This window comes from Stegostoma tigrinum, chromosome 2 (genome assembly GCF_030684315.1).
Source record: "Stegostoma tigrinum isolate sSteTig4 chromosome 2, sSteTig4.hap1, whole genome shotgun sequence".
NCBI lineage: Eukaryota > Metazoa > Chordata > Chondrichthyes > Orectolobiformes > Stegostomatidae > Stegostoma > Stegostoma tigrinum.
Window position 1 is genome coordinate 112,061,906 of NC_081355.1, and position 24,097 is coordinate 112,086,002.

At 40.5% G+C, this 24,097-nt stretch overlaps 1 protein-coding gene across 9 annotated transcripts in view; it reads left to right on the top strand.

Annotated features, from left to right (window-relative positions):
* mindy3 (MINDY lysine 48 deubiquitinase 3) overlaps positions 1–24,097 on the top strand; it is a 134,197-nt gene that overhangs the window by 92,059 nt on the left and 18,041 nt on the right. For all 9 annotated transcript variants that reach the window (XR_007250520.2, XR_007250521.1, XM_048561947.2 and 6 more), the window contains one exon: positions 21,357–21,429. Coding sequence is in view for 7 of the 9 variants with exons in the window: in XM_048561947.2 (XP_048417904.1) it covers positions 21,357–21,429 (73 nt within the window). In the remaining 2 variants the exon portion in view is untranslated. The remainder of the gene's footprint in view (positions 1–21,356; positions 21,430–24,097) is intronic.

Below are 24,097 nucleotides of genomic sequence, written 5' to 3' on the forward strand. Positions count from 1 at the left end.
ATCTGATCAAGGTCACGTTGTACTCTGAGAGAACCTTCTTGACTGTCCACTATACCACCGATTCTGGTGTCATCTGTAAACTTACTAACCATACCTAGTACCTTCACATCCAAATCGTTTATATCAATGACAAAAAGCAGTGGACCCAGCACAGATCCTTGTGGCACACTGCTGATCACAGGCCTCCAATCTGAAAAGCAACCCTCCACCACCACCGTCTGTTTCCTACCTTTTGAGCCAGTTCTGCATCCACATGGTTAGTTCTCCATGTATTCCATGTGATCTAACCTTGCTAACCAGTCTACCATGCAGAACCTAGTAGAACACCTTACTGAAGTCCACCTAGAGCACTTCCACTGTTCTGCCACCTTCAGTCCTCTTTATTATTACTTTGCCTGATGAAGGGGCTATGCCCCAAAAGCTTGTGTTTTCAAATAAACCTATTGGTCTATAACCTGGTGTTGTGTGATTTCTGACCTTCAAAAAACTCATTTAAGCTAGTGAGACATGATTTCCCATGGCCAAAGCCATATTGACTATTCCGATTCAGTCCTTGATCATTTCATTTTCTTAAGACTTTTACAGATTACCTCCTGAAAATACAATCAATGTATTTCTGCTTGCATTCATTCATTTATTTTGTGGTAAAATGTTTCAACATTTTTCTTCTGGTAGAAACTCATCACAACAACTTTAGTTGCTTGACAACCCAAGAAAAGACTGTGTACACTGACATTCTTACATCAGTACAGCCTGACTGACTTCAAGAAAAATAAAAATTTCAGAGTACACAGTGATACCTGATTGTATATAACTTCATATACTGAATAGCATGGAGACTAGTAATTATGTTATTTTCTTTGCCAAAACCAACAAACCCTATGTTGGCTGTCCTCCAGGTATGCAGTTGTGATGTGAATTAATGTTCTGCAGTGCAGAAGTTCAGCACAGTTTTTCCTGAGCTCCATGCCAGGACTTTTCTTGAGGTTGCATGCAGCCAGTATAATTTGAATTTCATATGGACAGGAGAATTTAACGCAGTGTCTAAAAACAAGATTTTCTGAGCAAAAAAATTATTTACAGAAACAAAGGTGGGGTAGGACACTTGTCCCTTTATCACAACAGAAAATGTTGTTCTTATGTCCTTTTAAGATGAGAGCCTGATTGCTATCAAGAAATGTTTTTATATTACTGAAAATATTACTAAAAACAAATGAAACCATTCTGCCCACTCCTACTTAATTGAATCTAGTGCATTTATCTTTCACCATTTGTTCTGTTGTGAAACTGCTGAAACATGGCCCTTTGGGTATTGGCAGCCTTCTTTTAACACATCAGAGTGACCTTCCCTCATTTGTGGCCTATTCAACAAGTGTTGGAAAGGTTAAAAGTCACAGCTGATCTAAATCCTTTGCTTGTCAAACATTCAAACTGGAGGGAAATGGAAAATGCAATGGCACAGAGTTCTGCCCATCAAATATGTAATGGTTTTCTTAGATTCTAATCTTGTTCTCTTGCTGGCATTCCTCCTGTTTTTAAGGGAATGTACAGGCTCTGCTTCAGCAATGGCTGTGACAAAGAATTCCATCTTCTAATCACCCTACCTGACAATATGTTTCCTGTTTTCATTCCATAGATGACCATTTAAAATGTGTGTCTCTTCAGTCAGTGAAAACCATACATTGCTAGTTATCTTATCACATCCTTTCACAATCATGAACACCTCCCCAAGTCACAAATTAACCTCTTTGACTCCAATGGAATAAAATCTGAGCTTTGCATCTCTTATAGCTCAAATGCTTCACTGGCAAGATCCTAATGAATCTCCTGCAGTCTAACTATTGTGCCCGTTCCTATCCTGGAGGGCCCAAAATGGTGCATGATACTCCAACTGTGATCTGAGTAGGTGAGCGTTGCTGCCTCCATTCATGTCCTGTGCTTCATACTCGTCACTACAAAAAAATCAATCATCTGAGAAAAGCTCGACATTTTCTCAAAAGAGTAACTGAGACTAACAGCACTGATCATCATAGTAACTCGGACACACTTTGCACTTCCAGATATGAAGTTTCAAGCACAGCATTGTAAAAGTTACTGTTACGAATGCATTTATTTAATTGGTAAGGATTAAGCTGTGCAAACTGGTTGTATTTCCACTAGCTTCATACTTCAGTAACTGAGATATTTGGGGCTACTGCTTTCAGCAGTATGTATTTTTGATCGCATGAAGATTGTTGCTGCTGAACAACTTCTGGCGCTAAATATTGAATCGCACAAGTGTGCAGACCTGTTCCTTCAGAAGAAAATATTTTCTTGCATTTTTTGTTATCTTTGTCTTTCTCCTTCTCACTTAATTGTATGTTTCCCAGTTTATTCCCGTTTCTCTTGTACATAATTCAAAACTAATTTATAATTTGTTTTAGTAAATTTGGTTTATGCTGTATGTGGATTCCACACACTGACTTGTTGACAAGTCTCATTGTTTCCTTTCCCACTGAGATCCCCTGAACTGGACACTGTTCTGACATCTGAAATAGCATGACCCCTTTGGGCAGCTTGTTAATGAGGTGAGCGGCATGTGTCATTCTTTGGCTTTGACAGCAAAATGCAAGCTATTGCTTTGGAAATGTAATTTGTATTTCAGATCTTCCAAAATTGAATTCTGTCTGCCTATCAGTATCCTGATGCAGTATTTTACAGTTCCTTTAATAGGATTATATCAAACAAATGTGCATACCATTAATTTTATACTGATTACCCCAATTAAGCCTAGTTATTTAAAAAGCTGTAAATGAGATGCTCCAAAAAAAGCTGTTGTGCTACATCACTGACCACATCTTTCGAGTCCAAAGTTAACCTGATAGAGGTTGGAAAGTTGAAAATAATATGCCTGTGTTATTATTGTCATGTGATGCTATCTTGGCTTATCTGAATTAGGAGCAGGAGTAGACCACTCAGCCTCACCAGCCTGCTTCACCATTCAACAAGGTCATAGCTGATCTGATTGCTCTGCCTTCCTACTCCTTTTACGTCTCAAAAAATTATCTGCCTCTACCTTAAAATATTTAGACTCTGCTTCCTCCAACTTTTGAAGAAGAAAGTTCTAAAAGCTCTGTCCTGTATGAAAACAAGTTCTCCTCAACTGTCTTAAATGGCGACTTTTTGTTTTGAATGGTGACACCCATTTCTAGATTCTTACGTGAAAGAAAGCATTCTCTACATTCACCCTGTCCAAACCCCTCCAGATTTTATTTCAATCAACTCGTCTCTTACTTTTCTAATCTTTAGTATATACAGACCTAGTCTGTACAATCTTTCCTTTTAGGGCAACCCACTTTAGGTTTAATCTGGTAAACGTAGAGAATTTAGGAAACTTAAAACCAAAGCATCTCTATCTCACTAGAAATTCCTGTCAAGATTCTGGGACGAAGGCCATTAGTTCCCAAGGTCTTGTCGGCCTTTCGATCCAACAATTTGATTTGTACCACTTCTTTGATTGTGTAATTTTCTTAAGTTTCTCTCTGTCTTCTGTTTATCAATTTACATCTATTTCTGCTTGTAACCTCCTATTGTCATAGAGGTCAAACCCCTCGGATAACTAAAACTGAAACACCCAGAGAGGTGTGCCTTCCCCTATAATCTGTTAAAAGAGCCCCCAATCAGTTATAAAGGAACGGTTAAATAAAATAAACTGCTGACACTCGAGTTATAGTCAACAAGTAGCAATTTATTTATCTACCAGTGAATAAATTTAACTATCAGCAAACTGAATAAACCCCTTCTAACTGCTAACTATTCCTGTATAAAACATAATTCTAATGGTATACTGTTCCAATAAAAGAAGTCCCACTCATATAAAACAAGATAGAATAAATTAGAATTTAGTCTCAAAATTACAGCCAGGCTATGTCTTTCAGAATGTTCTGCATCTTCTCCAACTAATTCTTCTGTCAGGAATGCGTTCTCAGTGAATCATTCTGCCAGGAAAGCCTTCTCCCTTATAACAAAGTGTGGAGCTGGAAGAACACAGCAGGCCAAGCAGCATCTCAGGAGCACAAAAGCTGACGTTTTGGGCCTAGACCCTCCTTCAGAGAGGGGGATGGGGAGAGGGAACTGGAATAAATAGGGAGAGAGGGGGAGGTGGATCGAAGATGGAGAGAAAAGAAGATAGGTAGAGAGGAGAGTATAGGTGAGGAGGTAGGAAGGGGATAGGTCAGTCCAGGGAAGATGGACAGGTCAAGGAGGCAGGGTGAGATGGTAGGTGGGAAATGGAGGTGCGGCTTGAGGTGGGAGGAAGGGATGGGTGAGAGGAAGAACAGGTTAGGGAAGCGGAGACAGGCTGGGTTGGTTTTGGGATGCAGTGGGGGAGGGGTCGAGCTGGGCTGGTTGTGTGGTGCAGTGGGGGCAGGGGAAGAACTGGGCTGGTTTGGGGATGCAGTGGGGGAAGGGGAGATTTTGAAGCTTGTGAAGTCCACATTGATACCATTGGGCTGCAGGGTTCCCAAGCAGAATGAGTTGCTGTCCAGCCCAGTTCTTCCCCTCCCCCTACTGCATCACAAAACCAGCCCAGCCTGTCTCCGCTTCCCTAACCTGTTCTTCCTCTCTCCTGTACCGTCCTCCCACCTCAAGCCGCACCTTCATTTCCTACCTACCACCTCATCCAGCCTCCTTGACCTGTCCGTCTTCCCTGGACTGACCTATCCCCTCCCTACCTCCTCACCTATACTCTCCTCTCTACCTATCTTCTTTTCTCTCCATCTTCGGTCTGCCTCCCCCTCTCTCCCTATTCATTCAAGTTCCCTCTCCCCCATCCCCCTTTCTGATGAAGGGTCTAGGCCCGAAACGTCAGCTTTTGTGCTCCTGAGATGCTGCTTGGCCTGCTGTGTTCATCCAGCTCCACACTTTGTATTCTTGGATTCTGCAGCATCTGCAGTTCCCATTATCACTAAGCTTTTTCCCTTGAATTCTTTAGTCAAGTCCATTAACTCTTTATGCCTTAAGTACCTCTAATTTAGACGGAGCTTACTCTAAGGCTTAGGGAATTCTGTGAGAACTAGTGATTCATTCTTTGAGCTGAGAGCTGTTCTTTTGGCAGATGACTGGCTGTCCCCCAAATTTTCCAAATGCCCTTATCTTTTATGCTCTTGATGTCATATCAATTTCTTTTAATAGGATTGGTCCTGTGGTATTAAAACTGTAAAATTTAAATCTAATTGGTTTTTGGTATCTAAGGGCTTGGTTTAAATGTATTGGCTAAGTTCAAAAACCTGTTGTCTTGATTTTAAAAATGCTGCTTTGCCTGCTAACTCTGTAGCCTTTCGAAACAAATGTTTCGATTTCAGGCGTTCTGTGCACCTACAAACCCACAGACATCCTTTTTGAATCTCTTAAGCATAGAAAAGCACATCATCTTTTAAAGGGACCACATATTGCTTTCCCCATTGCGTTTTACAAAAACCAAATTCTAACGTCTTGCTATCCAATCCATAACTATGCTACACAACTTTGCCACACTATAGTGAAGACAGATACAAAATACCTGTTCAATTCAACTGCCATCTCCTTGCATGCCATTCTTAATTCTCCAGACTCTCTCTAAAAGACCAAAGCTCACTAACTTTAAATTATAAGTACTCTTACTATATGTTCTTATTTTTCTGGCTACCTTTCTCTTGTACCCTAAAAGATTATTTAGAGGAAACTTAGTCATATTTGCTCTCTTTAAGGTAGTACTTTATCAACTACATTAAATAACTGTGTAAGTAACCTAAATGGACTACTTTTGACCTCTGATCCAGTAATGGTCAAATCCACCCTGATCAACCTGGCCTAATTTTTATTTCTTTCAGTACTTGGTACTTTGAACTGCATATTAAACTCAACCAGTAATTTGCCAACAGCTCAAACAGATGAACTGATCCTTTCATTTCCTGATTTTTGCCTGTCTCCATTTTTGAAGATTTGCCTTGTCAAAACCAGATCATCTGTATAAAATCTTGAAAAATTATGATCGTATCTTTTTCACAGTTTGCCCCGGCATTAATTGGACTGGATAGAAATTCAGTGCTTTGACAACTAGCAATGCAGTGATTCCCCATACAGTCTGTGGCTCTGCCATTATGACACCATTCCAACCTCCTTTTTACCCCTTTTCTGATTTTCTTAAAACTCCCTTTGAGGCGCAATCAACAAAGCGAGTGAATCAAGAGTTATCTTAACATTTCTCCAGCATCTGCAGTTCCCAATATCTCTTATCTTGACATTAGCTGGGATCATAAAGTAATTACAGGACAAGTCAGATCCCAAAGTAAAATCTAGCTTGATAGATCGTTTTGTTTTTGCTTTAATACTGTGGTTTGTTTTTACCGGAACACAAACGTGCAACAGTTTATTATACAAAAGAAATTAGTACAAATGTAGAATAAACCAAACTTGTGAATAATACAGTTTTAAAAATGTCGAAGCAACTGGTAAACTACAGCCCCATTAATCCCAACAGCATTCCATTTCAGTCCCAAACACCAGAAGAGGATTTCCTTCTCTCACTTAGATGTTTGACTTGGCTGTGGCTTCAGTTCCTGTTCATGACAATCTGATAACCTCTTCCTTGATTTTTCAAATAACTGAACTTAGACTTCTCAGCTTCACATGACCCATTCAGGATTTTAACCAAACATTTCCCTGCTGGAATTTTTGAACTAAACTCTTTACATTGAGTTAATCATCTTCTTATCAGTCCTAAACTTACCTCCCTTTCTCAAAGGCAACTGTTTCTCACAACCAACTTCAGCTAACCTGTGAAAACATGCCCAGACTGAATCCCAGATTTGTTTTTTTGTCAAGCTGTAGTGTTTCCCCTAAACCCCAACAATAAATTCCAGAGTTTTCTATCTGAAAGCTTAATGCACCATACTGTTTGCTTTGCTCACTCGTTAACTCTCCAATATGAACAAAACCTCCGTACTCTTCAGGAAGCCTATCTCTAACACTTCTAAAAGAAATCACTGCATCTATATAAATACCTACAAGTTAAACTTTAACCCTCGTCCAACACTCAAAGCATCCATGTGCCACTAGTTCAAAATCCAAAAATCTAAATTAAATTATATATAAATCACAGCTTTTATGTTACAAGCCATGCTGAGCTACCGTGGAAGCGCGTCAGGTGTTGACAATTTATTCAAATATTAGTGAGGCTCAAGGACCAATTTAGTATATCACATTGTGGAATGTGCTGCTTACACCTTTTCTGGACCAGTATTGGTCAACAGGACCAATTTCTATCCCCTTATGCTTAAACATTAAATTGTTGCTGAAATTTCTTAATGTAGTTTTCTCTGCATTCTGGATTTTCAATCCTAATGTTTGTGTTCTCCAAGAAAGTTGAGGCATAGCTTTTATTTTGTCATTCCCTCATTCCAATCCTATCTCTGATTTTTTTGAAACCCTTACTTCTCCTTACCTTTGATACTCAATTCACATTAAAAATGTTTCATTGTCCCTTCTTCTACTTCTGTCTCTCACTCACCCTTAACCTTACTTAATCTCACATTTTGCAGATTTCATAAAGTTAAGCAACAAACCACCTTTTGGAATTGCCCCTGCATTCCCTTATGGCTAAATTTATTTTTTCAGTATTTCTTATTTGAAGTTTTTGTCTCCATCGATAGAAATTTTCATGCTGTAATTCCATTCTCTTTTGCATTGTAGCAACTGTCTTTTTCACCTCTGTTTTCCCCTCATACAGGAAAAAAATATGTAGAGCAATCCAATTAGCCTCATTTCATGATCTAGGGAATTGTTTCCCGACCCCTGCAAGTTTATTTGCTATAAGTACTCATTCAATTTTCTTCTTAAATCTTTTTTCTCCATTTCCATTACACTGAGTGTATAAGGCAAGTCTTCTTCACATTCTCCCTTGCATATCTTGCCCAAACTTTAAATCTGTTTTAATTGTTTTGAGAGTTCTGTGTTGGCCTGGACGCTGGGAAAATTCATGATCATCTTGAATTATGTCACAGCCTGTTTTGCAACATTGAATGAGGGCAAATAAGGCTTTGCTTTGTATTAAATAAAAACAGTTATACTTTGAACAGTGCAACACACCCTTGGTGCTGCAGTGAAGCACCAGTCTAGATTATTTATTTAAAATCCTGGAATAGAGTTTGAATGCAAACCTTGTTAAAATTGTTGCGTGTGATACTCTTTGAATAGCCAACAGTTACAGTATTAGCACAGCAATCAGTGATGGTTAGCTTTAATTCTAATTCCAACAGGCTTTTATTTCCTACTGTTTCCTTCCCTCCTTCCCTTAAGGCATTTCCTCATTTTGTTTAACAAAGGCGATAGTAAGTTTTTATTTTAGTGATCAAAATTGACTGTAGGGAGCTGCTCATCGGTCATGTCGCAACAACTATCCCTAATCAATTTATTCTTTTCTTGATGATTATAAATCCTATCCCTTATAACCTTTTCCAACACTTTACCAACACCTGAGGTAAGGCTCACTGGTCTATAATTACCAGGGTTGTCTCGACTCCCCTTCTTGAACAGGGGAACCACATTTGCTATCCTCCAGTCATCTGGCACTATTCCTGTAGACAATGACAAGTTAAAGATCAATGCCAAAGGCTCGGCAATCTCAGAGGCAGGTTCTTTACGCAGAGAGTTGTGGGAGCATGGAATGCGTTGCCAGCAGCAGTTGTGGAAGCAAGGTCATTGGGGTCATTTAAGAGACTGCTGGACATGTATATGGTCACAGAAATTTGAGGGTGCATACATGAGGATCAATGGTCGGCACAACATTGTGGGCTGAAGGGCCTGTTCTGTGCTGTACTGTTCTATGTTCTATGTTCTATCTCCTTGGAAAGAATAAAACCTGGCGTGACTGATTGCAATTGGAGAATTTTTTAAAGTGATATATTTCTGTATCTGTTTTTCAAACAAATATGTAGAGGATAACTTTTAGACCCCTTTAAATATTTGTTGAAAGATTAATTTATCATGTGCTAAGTCGTGTCTTGGATGTTGTAGTCAGTTGATTGTGATGCTATTGCTGTCATTTATTTGTAGGTTATTCATTATATTGAAATAATGTCTAAATTAGATGTGTGTTGTTAGATATTCTGTTCATCCTTTGTGATAAAATGGTATTAGCCTACAACAAAACTGATGTCAAACCAATAATGTGTATGTACTGCTCTATTTTTCTGTGGAGATGGTGATTTATAGTTTTAGGTTTTAGGGTTCTTAGATATCTTGTCAGTAGTGAATATGGCCATGATCTGTACAGTGTGGTTTGTTAATGAGAATTGCCCTTAAGACTTGCAGACAGAAAGTCTGATGTTTTTTTTCTCCAATATAAGTTAACACAACTGTGCTACATACTCCGTTTAAAACGCTTAATGTATTTTGCTGCTGCTTTTAATACATTTAACAGCAATTGTTATTCAGCCAAAACACAGTGAATGCCAAAAACATTGCATGCTATAATTTGACAGTATAAAGTGCTCAAAGTATTTTAGTGAATAGAGATTTTAATGGAAAACATTGTTGAGTTACTCAATATGCTTAACCAGCGTACACAACATATGGATGAAAAGCAATTGTGTTAAGTTTAATTCATGAACATCTTGCAACAGAAATCTATAGCTTTTGAATCCAGTTGCATTTTACACAGAATAAACTTTGACATTTCATTGTTTCCTCTTGTGAATCTGCTTTATTCATTTCAACTTGTATCCTTCCTAGAATTTAGTTTGTCTTTAGTGAATGCAAAAATCATACTGGTGAATGATGTCTAAAATGTAGCATTTATCTCATGCTGCTTCAGAGATTTCCTCCCTTAACCCAGGAGAGCCATCTTTGAGACTTATTGCCCTACTGTGTGCTGAGGATGACTACCAATGAACTGAAGTCATTAGAGCATAATTTTACTTCACATAAATGGAAAAACAAAAATTAGACTAAGTTAGTACAGAGTACGAGAGTTAGAAGTGAACAGTTTAGTTGCAAATCTGGTTGTTGCCTACTCTGTTTCTGTTACCCAATATGAGAAGCAAATAAGAAAAATAGTGTCTAAACCATAGTTCAGTTTTCAGCATCCATCCTGTAACAATGGCGTGTCCTTTTTGTTTGGGGCAGAGATCTTGAACATCAAGCAGTTTCCTCTGTCTCTGTCTGTCCCTGTCTCACTCTGTCTCTGTTTCTGTCTATCTCTCTCTTTCTGTCTCTCTGTCTCTGTCTGTCTCTCTGACTGTCAGGATGATACTGGTATGAAGCAGCAGGTATGACCTGCGCAGAAATCTGATGTTGATTGGTCATCCTGTGGCTCTCATAGCGACAGTGAAAACAGGTGTTCTGTTATAGAAATGCTGGAGCAAATGACGTGGGATTTCAATTTCCACCTGTCCCAGAGAAGACAAGTGACGACGGCTCGCGTGCATCTTCATTAGGCCACCTGTGGCCGCAAGCTCCAGTGTATCATCTCAATGTTGATGTTGGTCCTCAGCTTGCAAACGCATGCTCCTTATCCACTTGTGTGTAGCCGTTACTACAGAAAACACAAGGACAGCCACAGCTTCTGTCGATCTCTTGGAGACAACCTCTTGGAACTGTGTGAATAACACGAGAAACAATAGCTCCTCAGTAAAATGGTCGTTCAGCAGTCACTGTACATTCACCTAACATGTGAACACTGTCTTTGAACATCAGGACATTGAGGCTTCCCGACAGTGAGCCCAGTGGGATATCTCAATGTTGATGTGGTACATCATTGCCTGAATTCAGAAACCTGTTGTCTAAGCCTTCGGTGCAGATACAGAAGGAGATTGTACAAATGGCAGCATTGACTACCTCTTCTCCCTTGAGTACTCAAGAAATGCAGAATAGTACATACAAGAATGTTATCCAGAGAGCTTTTGGCAACTATTTTTAGTTAATGCATTGTCAATGTGTAAATTTTTTGTATAGCATTTTTGATCACTGCTGTCTTGCGTCTGTATTGTATGGGTATCTGTTTAATGTGGTTACCTCTTGAAGGACCTCTTTACACAAAATGGACTTCCACCTCCCTCAGAAAGAAACACACTCCAGGTGTAGTGGCAGCCGTTATTATATCTATTGTATACAGGACAGGAGGAAATAGAGGTTGTGCTTCAGAGAATCCGGGCATCGGTCTTTCAGTTAGGTGGCGAAGCTGGAACATTTCAACAGGCAGTTAGTACCCTTTGCAAGTGTTGCAGTTCTAATTTAAGCAATGTCACAGTGTTCACTCCACAACATTTCACTACATGTGCAAGGTTAAACTGGGGATTCCACATTTTGTTTACAGAGAATTCATTACCACATTGATTAAGGTTTCCAGTTAACTGAATATATTTTTAAGTTGTAAAACCAGTTTCTCCCTCGCACCCCCTTTCACACCACCTTCCCTAATTCAGACACCCTCTCCTCAACCCCATTCTTATGCCCTTTGCAGCCTTCCTTCTCCCCACCACACTCGGAGTGGTCCTGTTCTGCCCCCATTGCAGATTCTGCCCCAGCTCTCTCCCTCTGCTTGTTTCCCTCAACCATCTTAAAACCACCTCCTTACAGCCTCGTCCCCGCTCCTGTTCCCACCCCTTGCAGTTTCCTCCATTGACCCTCACCCTTCACAGCATCCTCTGCAAGCCCTTGTGGTCGCCCCGCCCCCAGCATTGCCTGCTGACTTGCAGGCTCCTCCTGCACCTCCAGCAGTCAGTACCTGATCCCAGCAAAGCACCCTTAGCCTCAAGTAGCAAGTACTCGAAAGAAACAGTCTGATTGGAGGAGCAGCGTCTCAAGTTCTCCCAGTAACAGATGTTCTCTTGTCACCTTTTCGAATGAATGTCTGCTGGCTTTTTGAGGGTTTTTTGTCATGATTCACCTGATTCCCATGTATATTTTGAGCTCTGTGTAAAAGATTTGTCCAGACTGGGTGGGAATTGAAATGTGAAGTATGCATTGGAACACCTTCCCAAATTTTGCTCTTTGACAATAGTAACAAACAAACATAAAGACACATGAAGTTTACATTTTAACTTGTGCTTTTGTTGGTTTTCCTCTCCCTTTCAACTAGTAACCTACTTAGATACTATCTGAACAAAACTGAAGTGTATTTGCTTCATAAAAGTCAAAAACATATACTACGAACCTTCCAAAATTATTTACTGCCAGTTGATATTTCTAGTTACAGCCAAAGTTTTATAACTTAGAGCTGTGGCTTGAGTGAGATTTTTTGACTGCTGAAACATTTCTGCTATGCCAGTTCTTTCTTTTTTCCTCCTTTTCCATGTTTCAAACAGCTGTTTGTCTGATTCTGATTATCATTAAGTGATACCAGTTTTCTAATCCCTACTGTTGAGCACCTCTTTAATTCAGGTGATTCACACTTTTCACAGTTTATCCCAAATTCAAATGTGAAACGTGGTTATTATGTAATTTTGTTCATTTCTACTATTAATCAGTTTTCAGTTCTAACTCCTGTAAAAATAAACAAACAAAATGTGCAATACAACTAAACCATTCCTCTGCAAATTAATGCCATCAGAAGGTTTCATACCGTTCAAATGTACAATAGATACTGGTCAAAGGCTATTTAACACTTAACTGCTACCTAACTGTAAAATATTAAGGAAGCACTGGAATTTTGAAGTAAACTAGAAATTGCAGCACTTATGAAGATATAAGGCTTCAGCAATGTCCCCACAAACTGCTTTTTAATACCTAGCTATGTCATCTGACTTTTTAAAAAGCAAAATTTTGAAAAATAAGTAAATTCTATAAAAACTCGACATTGTGGGCCATATATTTGCAGCAAAACATAAATTTCCTTTTATATTGTTAGGTTTGAATATAATATTGAGTATATGGAACTTGATGCAAGTTGGGGCAACAATATTTAAGATCAAGAGATAACAAGGTGTAGAGCTGGATGAACACAGCAGGCCAAGCAGCATCAGAGGAGCAGGAATGCTGACATTTCAGGCCTAGACCCTCCTTCAGAAAAGCAAATGTTTGAGATCAGCTCACTTGAATAAAGTACTTTGGGAAGTTAGCCAGAAAAATATTCGAAATAGCAAGTTTGGACTACTGTAAATCAAGCATATTTTAGAATAATGAATTTACTGTATGCCATTAGCTGCCATCTTTATGTATGTTTATATTTGTAAGCTATGTGAATATTGGATGTGGAATTTGCTCTTTCTGTTTGCCTTTGTAGTTGTCCATTGCTAGTAGGTGCTTTTTTTGGATTTCCTATCTCCAACTACCGTACCTTGCCCCTACCAACAAATCAGTATAATTACCATGAACATCTTAAATCACTGAACTAAAGTTTTCCTTTGACTGCTACACATGGACTGGTTGAAGAGATGTTAATTTAAGGAAAACAGTGCTGACCACAGAGGAGCACTGTTCAGGTGTGAACAGCACAAAGGATTATTTACATTTATAATTCCAGACATCCAGTTCAGTTGGAGAGAACATAGAACGTAGAACGTTACAGCACTGTACAGGCCCTTCGGCCCTCGATGTTGTGCCGACTTGTCATATCGATCTCGAGCCCATCTGACCTACACTATTCCATGTACGTCCATATGCTTGTCCAATGATGACTTAAATGTACCTAAAGTTGGCGAATCTACTACTGTTGCAGGCAAAGCGTTCCATTCCCTTACTACTCTGAGTAAAGAAACCACCTCTGACATCTGTCCTATATCTTTCACCCTCAATTTAAAGCTATGCCCCCTCATGGTCGCCATCACCATCCTAGGAGAAAGGCTCTCCCTATCCACCCTATCTAACCCTCTGATTATTTTATATGTTTCAATTAAGTCACCTCTCAACCTTCTTCTCTCTCATGAAAACAGCCTCCAGTCCCTCAGCCTTTCCTCGTGAGACCTTGCCTCCATACCAGGCAACATCCTAGTAAATCTCCTCTGCACCCTTTCCAAAGCTTCCACATCCTTCTTATAATGCGGTGACCAGAACTGTACACAAGACTCCAAGTGCGGCCGCACCACAGTTTTGTACAGCTTCATCATAACCTCTTGGTTCCGGAACTCGATCCCTCTATTAATAAAAGCTAAAACACTGTATGCCTTCTTAACAGCCCTGTCAACCTGGGTGGCAACTTTCAATGATCTGTATACATCGACACCGAGATCTCTCTGCTCATCTACACTGCGAAGAATCTTACCATTAGCCCTGTACTTTGCCTTCCGGTTACTCCTACCAAAGTGCATCACCTCACACTTGTCTGCATTAAACTCCATTTGCCACCTCTCAGTCCAGCTCTGCAGCTTATCTATGTCTCTGCAACCTACAGCATCCTTCATCACTATCCACAACTCCACCGACCTTAGTGTCGTCTGCAAATTTACTAACCCATCCTTCTACGCCCTCATCCAGGTCATTTATAAAAATGACAAACAGCAGTGGACCCAACACCGACCCTTGCGGTACACCACTAGTAACTGGTCTCCAGGATGAGCATTTCCCATCAACTACCACCCTCTGTCTTCTTTCAGCAAGCCAATTTCTGATCCAAACTGCTATATCTCCCACAATTCTATTCCTCCGGATTTTGTACAATAGCCTATTGTGGGGAACCTTATCAAACGCCTTGCTGAAATCCATATACACCACATCAACTGATTTACTCTCATCTACCTGTTTGGCCACCTTCTCAAAGAACTCAATAAGGTTTGTGAGGCACGACCTTCCCTTCACAAAACCGTGCTGACTCTCCCTAATCAATTTATTCTGTTTCTCATTTATCCTCGGATCCTCTGGGACGCCAGGGAGGAGATTGCCGAGCCTTTGGCATTGATCTTTAACTCGTCATTGTCTACAGTAATAGTGCCAGACGACTGGAGGATAGCAAATGTGGTTTCCCCTGTTCAAGAAGGGGAGTAGAGACAACCCTGGTAATTATAGACCAGTGAGCCTTACCTCAGTCGTTGGTAAAGTGTTGGAAAAGGTTATAAGGGATAGGATTTATAATCATCTAGAAAAGAATAAATTGATTTGTGAACAAAAAGAAAATTAAAATTTACCAACGTTACCACCTTCGGTGGAATAGAATGTCATGGCACATTCATATACTTGTCTTGATGGTCACTAGATGTATTTGGTCTTGTAGATTTCTAAAGACACAAGATTACATGCATAATCTGTTATGTGTTCTAGAATAATGAAACACAATATCAAGTTTTCCGATGCAATAAAACTTGTACGTGATCCAGGAAACCGTAGAAGATTAAAACACTACTGTAAATCCTGGATAACTAATAAAGTGACCCACCAACTCACCAATGATACACACACGTACAATAATCAAGATCCACCAATTAGCAGATAGACTTCTTTGACCTAAAACAGATGTAAAATCAGTTTGTGCTATTGTATATGCCTGAAGCCAAGTTTCAGAAGTAACATTTCACAAGATTAATTCTATTTGGAAGACATTTGCCTGATATTCCAGACTTTCTTTTTGTTTTTGTAACTGGACAGTGTTTGCAACTGATGATTAAACCAATTTCACTAAACCAGTCAACTTAGTTCTGCAGTAGGTGTAGTCATTGATAATAGATAGAATTGGTCCTTCATTTCATGGATTCTAGACAGAGAACTACCATTTCCATTTAGGTAAGAGAAAGTCACACGGGTCTGTACAGGTAAATTGCCTCCTGATGGATGTCAAAATAATAATAATACTTTACAGAAGAATTGTGGTTAAGTGAGGAAATAATAAAAAAAGACAGTTGATTGAATGAAATATATTCCATTACTGGAGAAAGTAAAGAGAAGTTTGTTTAAATGTTTGGCTAGTATTTCAGGATGCGTTGTGTTGAAGGATTGCAAGATCTATCAGAAATGAAAATACTCAGGTGAATGGCACATGAGAGGAGAGAAATGGAGTTAATGTTTCAGCTGTTGGGCTGGATTTTATAGAATCCACTAAAGCAGGCATGCATGCCTAGCTGTTCGTCAGACCCCCAAACACTGCGTAAAACTGTAAAGAATTTAAGTCAGCTGTGAGAAGGTAACAAGGTGGGAAACTCTCCCATAAGCAGCAAGAAACAAATTGAAATGCAAGTGGGGAATTAAATATGTAATTTAAATGCAGTTCAACATAATTAAGTTTTTCTTCTCCAGTTTAGTGAAACTCCTGTTTATTTCACATCTTCAGTAATCTGCCCACTGAAAGCTGCCAAATTATATCTGACTTCTTCGATTTGATGAGAGATTCCTTTAGACACCCAGGAAACTTGGACAGGGCACTGGACTGACAATACAGAGATGGTTTATCTGTAAAAATGCACTAAGTTAACACTAAGGAGCAGGGTCTTGGGTAGAAAATTCAGAACCTAGAAATACTGGGTCCAAAATGTAAAGGGCAGCACACAAATGAACTGTAGAGGGACACTTGAATTGGCATCATATACCTGAGCTGACATTTCTCCTCTCCACCTATCTTCTCCTCTGTCCATCTTCGGTCCGCCTCCCCTTCTCTTCCTATTTATTTCAGAATCCTCTCCCCATCCCCTTTTCTGATGAAGCATCTAGGTCCAAAACGTCGACTTGTGTGCTCCTAAGATGCTGCTTGGCCTGCTGTTTTCATCCAGCTCCACACTTTGTTATCTCAGATTCTCCAGCATCTGCCGTTCCCATTATCTCTGATCACAATTTTAACCTCACTCCGAAGCCTCTTCCAGGATGCCTAATGTGGAGAAGTTACCCTCCGGATCAACCTCAGGGGATCTCTCTACCACTGTAACTGTCTTGTCATCTCTTTGACCTTGAAACTGCTTGTTTCCGCCTCCCTAACCTATTCTTCCTCTCACCTATCCCCTCCTCCCACCTCAAGCCCCACCTCCATTTCCTACCTCCTAGCCTCATCCCACCCCCTTGACCTGTCCGTCCTCCCTGGACTGACCTATCCCCTCCCTACCTCCCCACCTATGCTCTCCTGTCTACCTATCTTCTCCTCTATCCATCTTCAGTCCGCCTCCCCCTCTCTCCCTATTTATTTCGGAATCCTCTCCCCATCCCCCTTTTCTGATGTTGGGTCTAGGCCCGAAACATCAGCTTTTGTGCTCCTGAGATGCTGCTTGGCCTGCTGTGTTCATCCAGCTCCACACTTTGTTATCTCGGATTCTCCAGCATCTGCAGTTCACATTACCCCTGCCACAGACCTTCAGTTTGCTCTGGCTGTACAAGCCTCCTGAGAGGAGGATTAAATCCTGCCTGCTAACACTGTTTTATTTTCCATAGATGCTGCCTGACCCAAGTGTTTCCGGTATTTTCTGTTCTACTTCGGGTTCCATCATAACATGTTGCTGCTTTACTGTATTTGTGATGATTTGCAATTAATGATGTGGTTTGCTAAACCTATTTTAACTGGCTCTTGCTAATGTATAATTGAGGTGTTATGTAAACAGTTCGGGAACCTTGCTAGTTCAGAGTAAGTTCTGTTGGAAACGATACTCAAAAGATTCCATTTTCTTGCAATATAGTGGCACTTCTTCAGGATGAAATTTTTCTTAAGTTTATTTCCATTTTGATTATGAGAGAGTTACATAAAATCACTTGAATCATTTTGCCCATCTTGTTACAGGCTTGTTGTTCTGGGGGTATGATTCTAGCTTAGGCACATGTACCTGACTGATATGTTAACATCTGAGGCTAGTGTCAAAATTGGGAGAGCAGTCTCACAGACTAGTCAAGCAACAGCCTGACGTATTCATATTTATGGAATCATACTTCAAAGAAAATGTCCCAGACACACCACCATTACCATCCCTGGATATGTCCTGTCCCACCAGCGCACCGACCCACCAAAGGTAGTGGCACAGTGGTAAACGTTTGGGAGGGAGTTGTCCTGGGAGCCCTCAACATTGACTCTGGACCCTATGAAGTCTATGGCTTCAGGTTAAACGTGGGTAAGGAATCCTCGTGATTACCCATGGGACTTGGGTGTCCTTGTGCACCAGTCACTGAAGATCAGCATTCAGGTGCAGCAGGCAGTAAAGAAAGCAAATGGTATGTTGGCCTTCAATGCAAGAGGTTTTGCATACGGGAGCAGGGATGTGTTGTGGCAGTTTTACAGGGCCTTGCTGAGGCCACACCTGTAATATTGTGAGCAGTTTTGGTCTCCTTTTCTGAGGAAGGATGCTCTTGCACTTGAAGGAGTGCGGCAAAGGTTTCCCAGGCTATTTCTGGGGATGACAGGACTGATGTATGAGGAGAGATTGACTAGGTTAGGACTGTTCTTATTGGAGTTTAGATGACTGAGATGGGATTGCACAGAGACTTACATAACTCAAACAGGATCAGATGGGGTAGGTGCAGGGAGAATGTTCCCGATGGTGGGTGTGTCCAGAACCTGATGGTCCCAGTCTGAGGATTCGGGGTAGACCATTGAGGCCGGAGGTGAGGAGCCATACCTTCACCAGAGTGGTGAGCTTTACTACAGGAAGTAGTTGAAACCAAACTTTGAATGTATTCAAGAGGTGGCTAGATTTAGCACCTGGGGCAAATAGTTTCAAAGTTATGAAGAGAGAGCAGGATTAGACTCTTGAGTTGAATGGTCACCTATCAATGGCAGACCAGGCTCGAAGGGCCAAATGGCCTTCTCCTGCTCCTATATTCTGTGTTCTGATGTATCTTGGTCCCTCAGCCAATGAGTCATTACATCTTCATGTTGAACAACACTTGGAGGAAGCAGTGGGAGCGGCAAGAGTGCAAAAAGTGTTCTAGGCTGGAGATTTCAATGTCGAAGAGTGGCAGGCAGCAGCATTACTGATCGAGACTGGGACTGCAATAGGTGATGCCTGCCAACAAGTGGGAAAAACATACTTGACCTAATCCTTACCCAGCTGCAGGTGCATCTGTCCATGATATTGTAGACTGACCACTGCACAGTCTTTTTGGAGTCCTGTTGTGAAACCCTGCCTTCATATTGAGAATGCTGTCCATCATTTTGTGTGGCACTAAATGGGTCAGACTTCAAACAGGTCTAGCAATTCAAGACTGTGTATCCAAGAGGCTCTGTGGGTTATCAACAGCAGCAGAATTGTACTCCAACACAATCGGTAACCTCATGCCTAGCATATCCCCCAGGGGACCTTTATCATCAAGCCAGGGAATCAACACTGTGTGAATGGAGAGTGGAGGAGGACATGGCAGGAACAGCACCAAGCATAGCTGTAAATAGCTAATTAACCTGGTGAAGCTACTAAATAGGACTACTTCATTGCAAACAGTGTAAGCAGCAAGTAACAGACAGAGCTAAGCAACCCCACTACCAAAGATTAGATCTAAGCTCTGCAGTTCTGCCATATCCAGACAACTGGTGGTGGAGAACAATGAAGCAACTCACTGGAGGGGCAGGTTCCACAAATATCCCAATTCTCAATGATAGAAAAGCCCAGCCCCTAAGTGCAAAAGATAAGGCTGAAGCATTCACAGCAATCTTCAAGCAGAAGTGTTGAATGGATAATTCATCTCAACCTCGTCCAGTGGTCCCCAGCATCATAAATACTAGCCTTTGGCCAATTCATTTCACTCCATGCGATATCAAGAAATAGTTGGAGATACTGGATGCTGCAAAAGCTATGAGCCATGACAACATTCCGGCAATAGTACCAAAGACTGCTGCTCCATATCCTGCCCCTTCCTTAGCAAAGCTCTTCCAGTACAGCTACAACATTAGCATCTATTCAACAATGTGGAGAATTACTCACGTGTGTCCTGTACACACAAACAGGACAAATCCAACCCGGCTAATTACTGTCCCATCAGTAAAGTGATAGAAAATGTCATTGATTGTACTATGAAGGAACCCCTTCTCAGCAGTAACCTGCTCAGTGACGCCCAGTTTGGGTTCTGCCAGTGCCACTCAGCTCCTGACCTCATTACAGCCTTTGTTCAAACATGAACAAAAATGCTGAATTCCAGAGATGAGGTGAGAGTGACAGCGCTTGGATTAAGGCTACGTTCAAGTAAGTGTGGCAACACATAACCCTAGCAATCAGGGGCAAGCTATCCACTGACTGGAGAATGCTTCGTGCAGGTGCAAATTGTAGTCTTTTAGATTGTCCACTAATGTCAAAGCAAATGAGTTGACTGTCTACTCTGCCCATAATTTTATACATGTTAATCATGTCACCCCTCCCCCCAAGTATCCTCTAGTCCAAGAAAAACACCCCAGTTCTATCCAATCTCTGTTTGTAACTAAAACTCCAGTCCAGGCAATATCCTCGCAAATCTCCTCTGCATCCTTTTCCAGTGCAAACACATCCCTCTTATAACGTGGATTCCAGAACCACACAAAATACTCTAGCTGTCACCTAAACAGCATTAAATTAGATGTAGGATCCAGGTGTCATTTTTCTAAATGTCATGATGACTCTGCAGCAATGCAAGTTGTGAGGAGGGTGCAAAGAGACTTCAAGAGAACTTGCACCAACTTAGTGAATAGGTTAGGACGTGGCAGATGGAACTTAATATGAATAATTGTGAAGTCGCTCACTTTGCTGGGAAAACAAGAAAGGAACAATATTTCTTAGTGAGTGACTGTAATTGTGGGAAACTAAAGGAACCTAGGTGTGTGTGCTCCTGAGTAACTAAAAGTAAGCATTCCGGTGCGACAAGCAATTAGAAAGGCAAAGGACATGTTGGCCTTCATCACAAGAGGATTCAGTACAGCAGTAGAGATGTCTTCCTGCAGTTGTATCGACCTCACCGGGGGGTGGTTCCCATATCTAAAGAGGGATAGCTAATTAATTAGCTTGTTTGGACATGTTATGACACATCTCCAGTACATGTAGGACTTGAACAAAGACATTCTGGCCCAGAAATAGGATCACTAGCACTGTGCATCAACATTCTCTGAAGAGAGATAAACTTATCATAGAGGGAGTGCAGGTGTGGTTCACCAGATTAAACTCTGAGATGGCATGAATTCTGGTTCACCAAATTAAACTTTGAGATGGCAAGAATTACTTATAAAATGATATTGAGAGTCGAGATTTGTGTTCTCTACAGTTTTGAACAATGAAATGTAAACTCAGTAAAACTTACAAAATTCTTAAAGGCCATAATAGGATGAGTGTAATTAAGATACTTTTCTTGGCTGGTGAATTGCAATTAACTCTTTAATGGCTTGACAACCCTACTAATTTCATTGCTATGTAGTCAACAAAACTTCTTTGCAGGTTTCTGACCTCCACTGGTTCTATCAAGGGATGATGAATTGGAGTGTTTTGTTAGTCATTACTGAATCCAAGATACTTACTCATTAAAGATTTCTTACTTTTCTTTCTTTGCAGATAATGGATTTATACCTGACACAATGCTTGAGGATGTTATGAAAGCATTGGATTTAGTGTCAGACCCTGAATAGTAAGTATTCCCAACAGTACTGTGATATAAACCTCAAAATAAAAGAAACTTTTAATATTATAGTCCTTAAAATAATAGATCAGTAATACTGTAATATCTGTACTTGATAATTGCTGAACAAAAGAGTTTTGTTATTGAAGCTTTTCATTTTTCAGTCATCGCGACAGATGCAAAAATGCCATATTTCAAAGAGGGCAACAATTCTACAAGATAGAAGGATGCTGAGCAGTTAGCAATTGACTGACTCTGGTGAACGTGTTGTTATGACAAATGCACAAAGGAAGTAGTGTTTCCGCACTTTCATTTAATTCAAAAATGCCTTGCTCGCCATTTGCTAAAAGTTATATGTATTCACAAGGAGGAATCTGTCCTCTGCATGTAAACAGTACGTACATACATTGCAATTATTTTTTGAATTACACACAAGGGTAAATGACCAAACAAGACGTGATCTGCAGCAGTTCGGGAAAGCTAATTACTACCGCCACCTTAAGGACAACTAAATTGTAAATGCAATTAATTGTGGCCCAGCCAATGTCACGAACATCCCATGGATGAATTTTTGGAAAGTTACCAGATGCATGCTCCCTAGTAATACCTCAGCCCATCAGACTTAACTTGCAAACCAATTAGCAACTTTGTGTTGTGTGGTATAAATTATTTACCCGTTTAAAATTTGGCACTTATTGCATCTCTCCCAATGAGAGCAAAATGAAAGGCTTTGACAGTATGTCTTCATTGCAGCAAAAAAAAAGAAATTTGCATAGTAAGTGTAAGCCTATGTTTGATTAGATTAGATTCCCTACAGTGTGGAAACAGGCCCTTCGGCCCAACAAGTCCACACCGCCCCTTGAAGCATCCCACCCAGACCCATTCCCCTATAACCCACACACCCCTGAACACTACGGGCAATTTAGCATGTCCAATCCGCCTAACCCGCACATCTTTGGACTGTGGGAGGAAACCAGAGCACCCAGAGGGAACCCATACAGACACGGGGAGAATATGCAGACTCCACACAGACATCCACCCGAGGCTGGAATCGAACCTGGGTCCCTGGTGCTTGTGAGGCTGCAGTGCTAACCACTGAGCCACCATGCTGATTGAGCAATCTTTTTCTCCCCATCTTGTTAAGAATACTTAATTGTTTTGTTTTTATTGTAGCAGGCTACCACTGCCCATGTGGCTATTGTATCTTTAATATCCTATCTTAGTCTATAGACAAGTCTGTTAACTGATGCCTTTTAAACCCAGTCTACAAATCCAAACATGCAAAATCCACTGTGTTACCTTTATGATATGTGACATACTCAAATTGCTGTTAAGTCAGTCAAGCATGATCTGCACTGAGCAAATCCGTGTGCAATCCCTGGTTCATCTATTCAATTCTGAATCATGTTGTATTGTAGATCTTTATCCACAATGAAGGCAAAACTAATCGGCCAGTTAATTCTCAGCTCAGCTTTTTCTCTTTTTAAGTGCAAAGTTTGTCCAGGAAATGGACAAAGGGAGAGAAATGTGGACAGTTCTCTTTTAAGAGTCGAATGCTTTTGTGTTCCTTGAGTTCGGAGAGAGATTAGATTAGGTTCCCTACAGTGTAGAAACAGGCCCTTCAGCCCAACAAGTCCACACCACCTCTTGAAGCATCCAACCCAGACCCATCCCCCTATAACCCACACACCCCTGAACACTACAAGCAATTTAGCATGGCTGATCCACCTTGCCTGCACATCTTTGGACTGTGTGAGAAAACCCATGCTGACAGGGGGAGAATGTTCAAACTCCACACAGATAGTTGCCCGAGGCTGGAATTGAACCTGGGTCCCTGGTGCTGTGAGGCTGCAGTGCTAACCACTGAGCCACCGTGCCGCCCCAGAGGAGAATCAACACTGTTCCACTCTCATTCCATTTATGCTTTGTCTACATTGTAAGCAGAGTCCTAAATTTGTCTTGGTTTTTTTTTGTAATGGTATTGGGTGATTAAATAGCCCTTCAATTTTTATGTAAAAGGCCGCCAAAACGTAGGAGATATTTTTATTACGTGTTTGTTTCCCTTGATAGCATTGACTTCTTGCACATCTTTTTCTGCTCTGCTTTTCTGTATATTTTTGGACTTTTTTTGTATTACTTAAGCTGAATTTTTTTTGTTTGAAAAGTATTCGAGAGGATACAAAAAAATCAATGAGAGTACAAACACATGTAATCAGGGACAGTCAGATGAAAATAAATTTAAAACTGCAGCATACATGCCAACCTTAAGCTTTTCATTCTTCACTAGCCTTTCAGCATTCCATGAGAAAATCCTTTTTCTCTGGAATTAGAAATATGGAAAGCAGGATTATTGTCTGTCAAAAGCAGATAGGGGTGGAATCAATCAGCTTTTGTTTTTGCACATTGCGAGTTCTTCAGACACTTCATACAACATGTTTTTGATGCAGCAGTGGTTTTTCATTCGCAAACTATATTCCTTAAATGTTCCTCTCCAAGACATTTTTTGTATACTACTCATTTGAAGTTGCCTAATTCAGTTTATCTAGTCACCAGAATTGAAATTGTGGTGTTCTATTAACATTGTTTAATTCCGGCTAAAGGATAGTTTATTTTTCCATCATAGTGAAATGATTTAGAATTATCAGAAAGAGAAACCCAACATGTTGAGACTGTTACC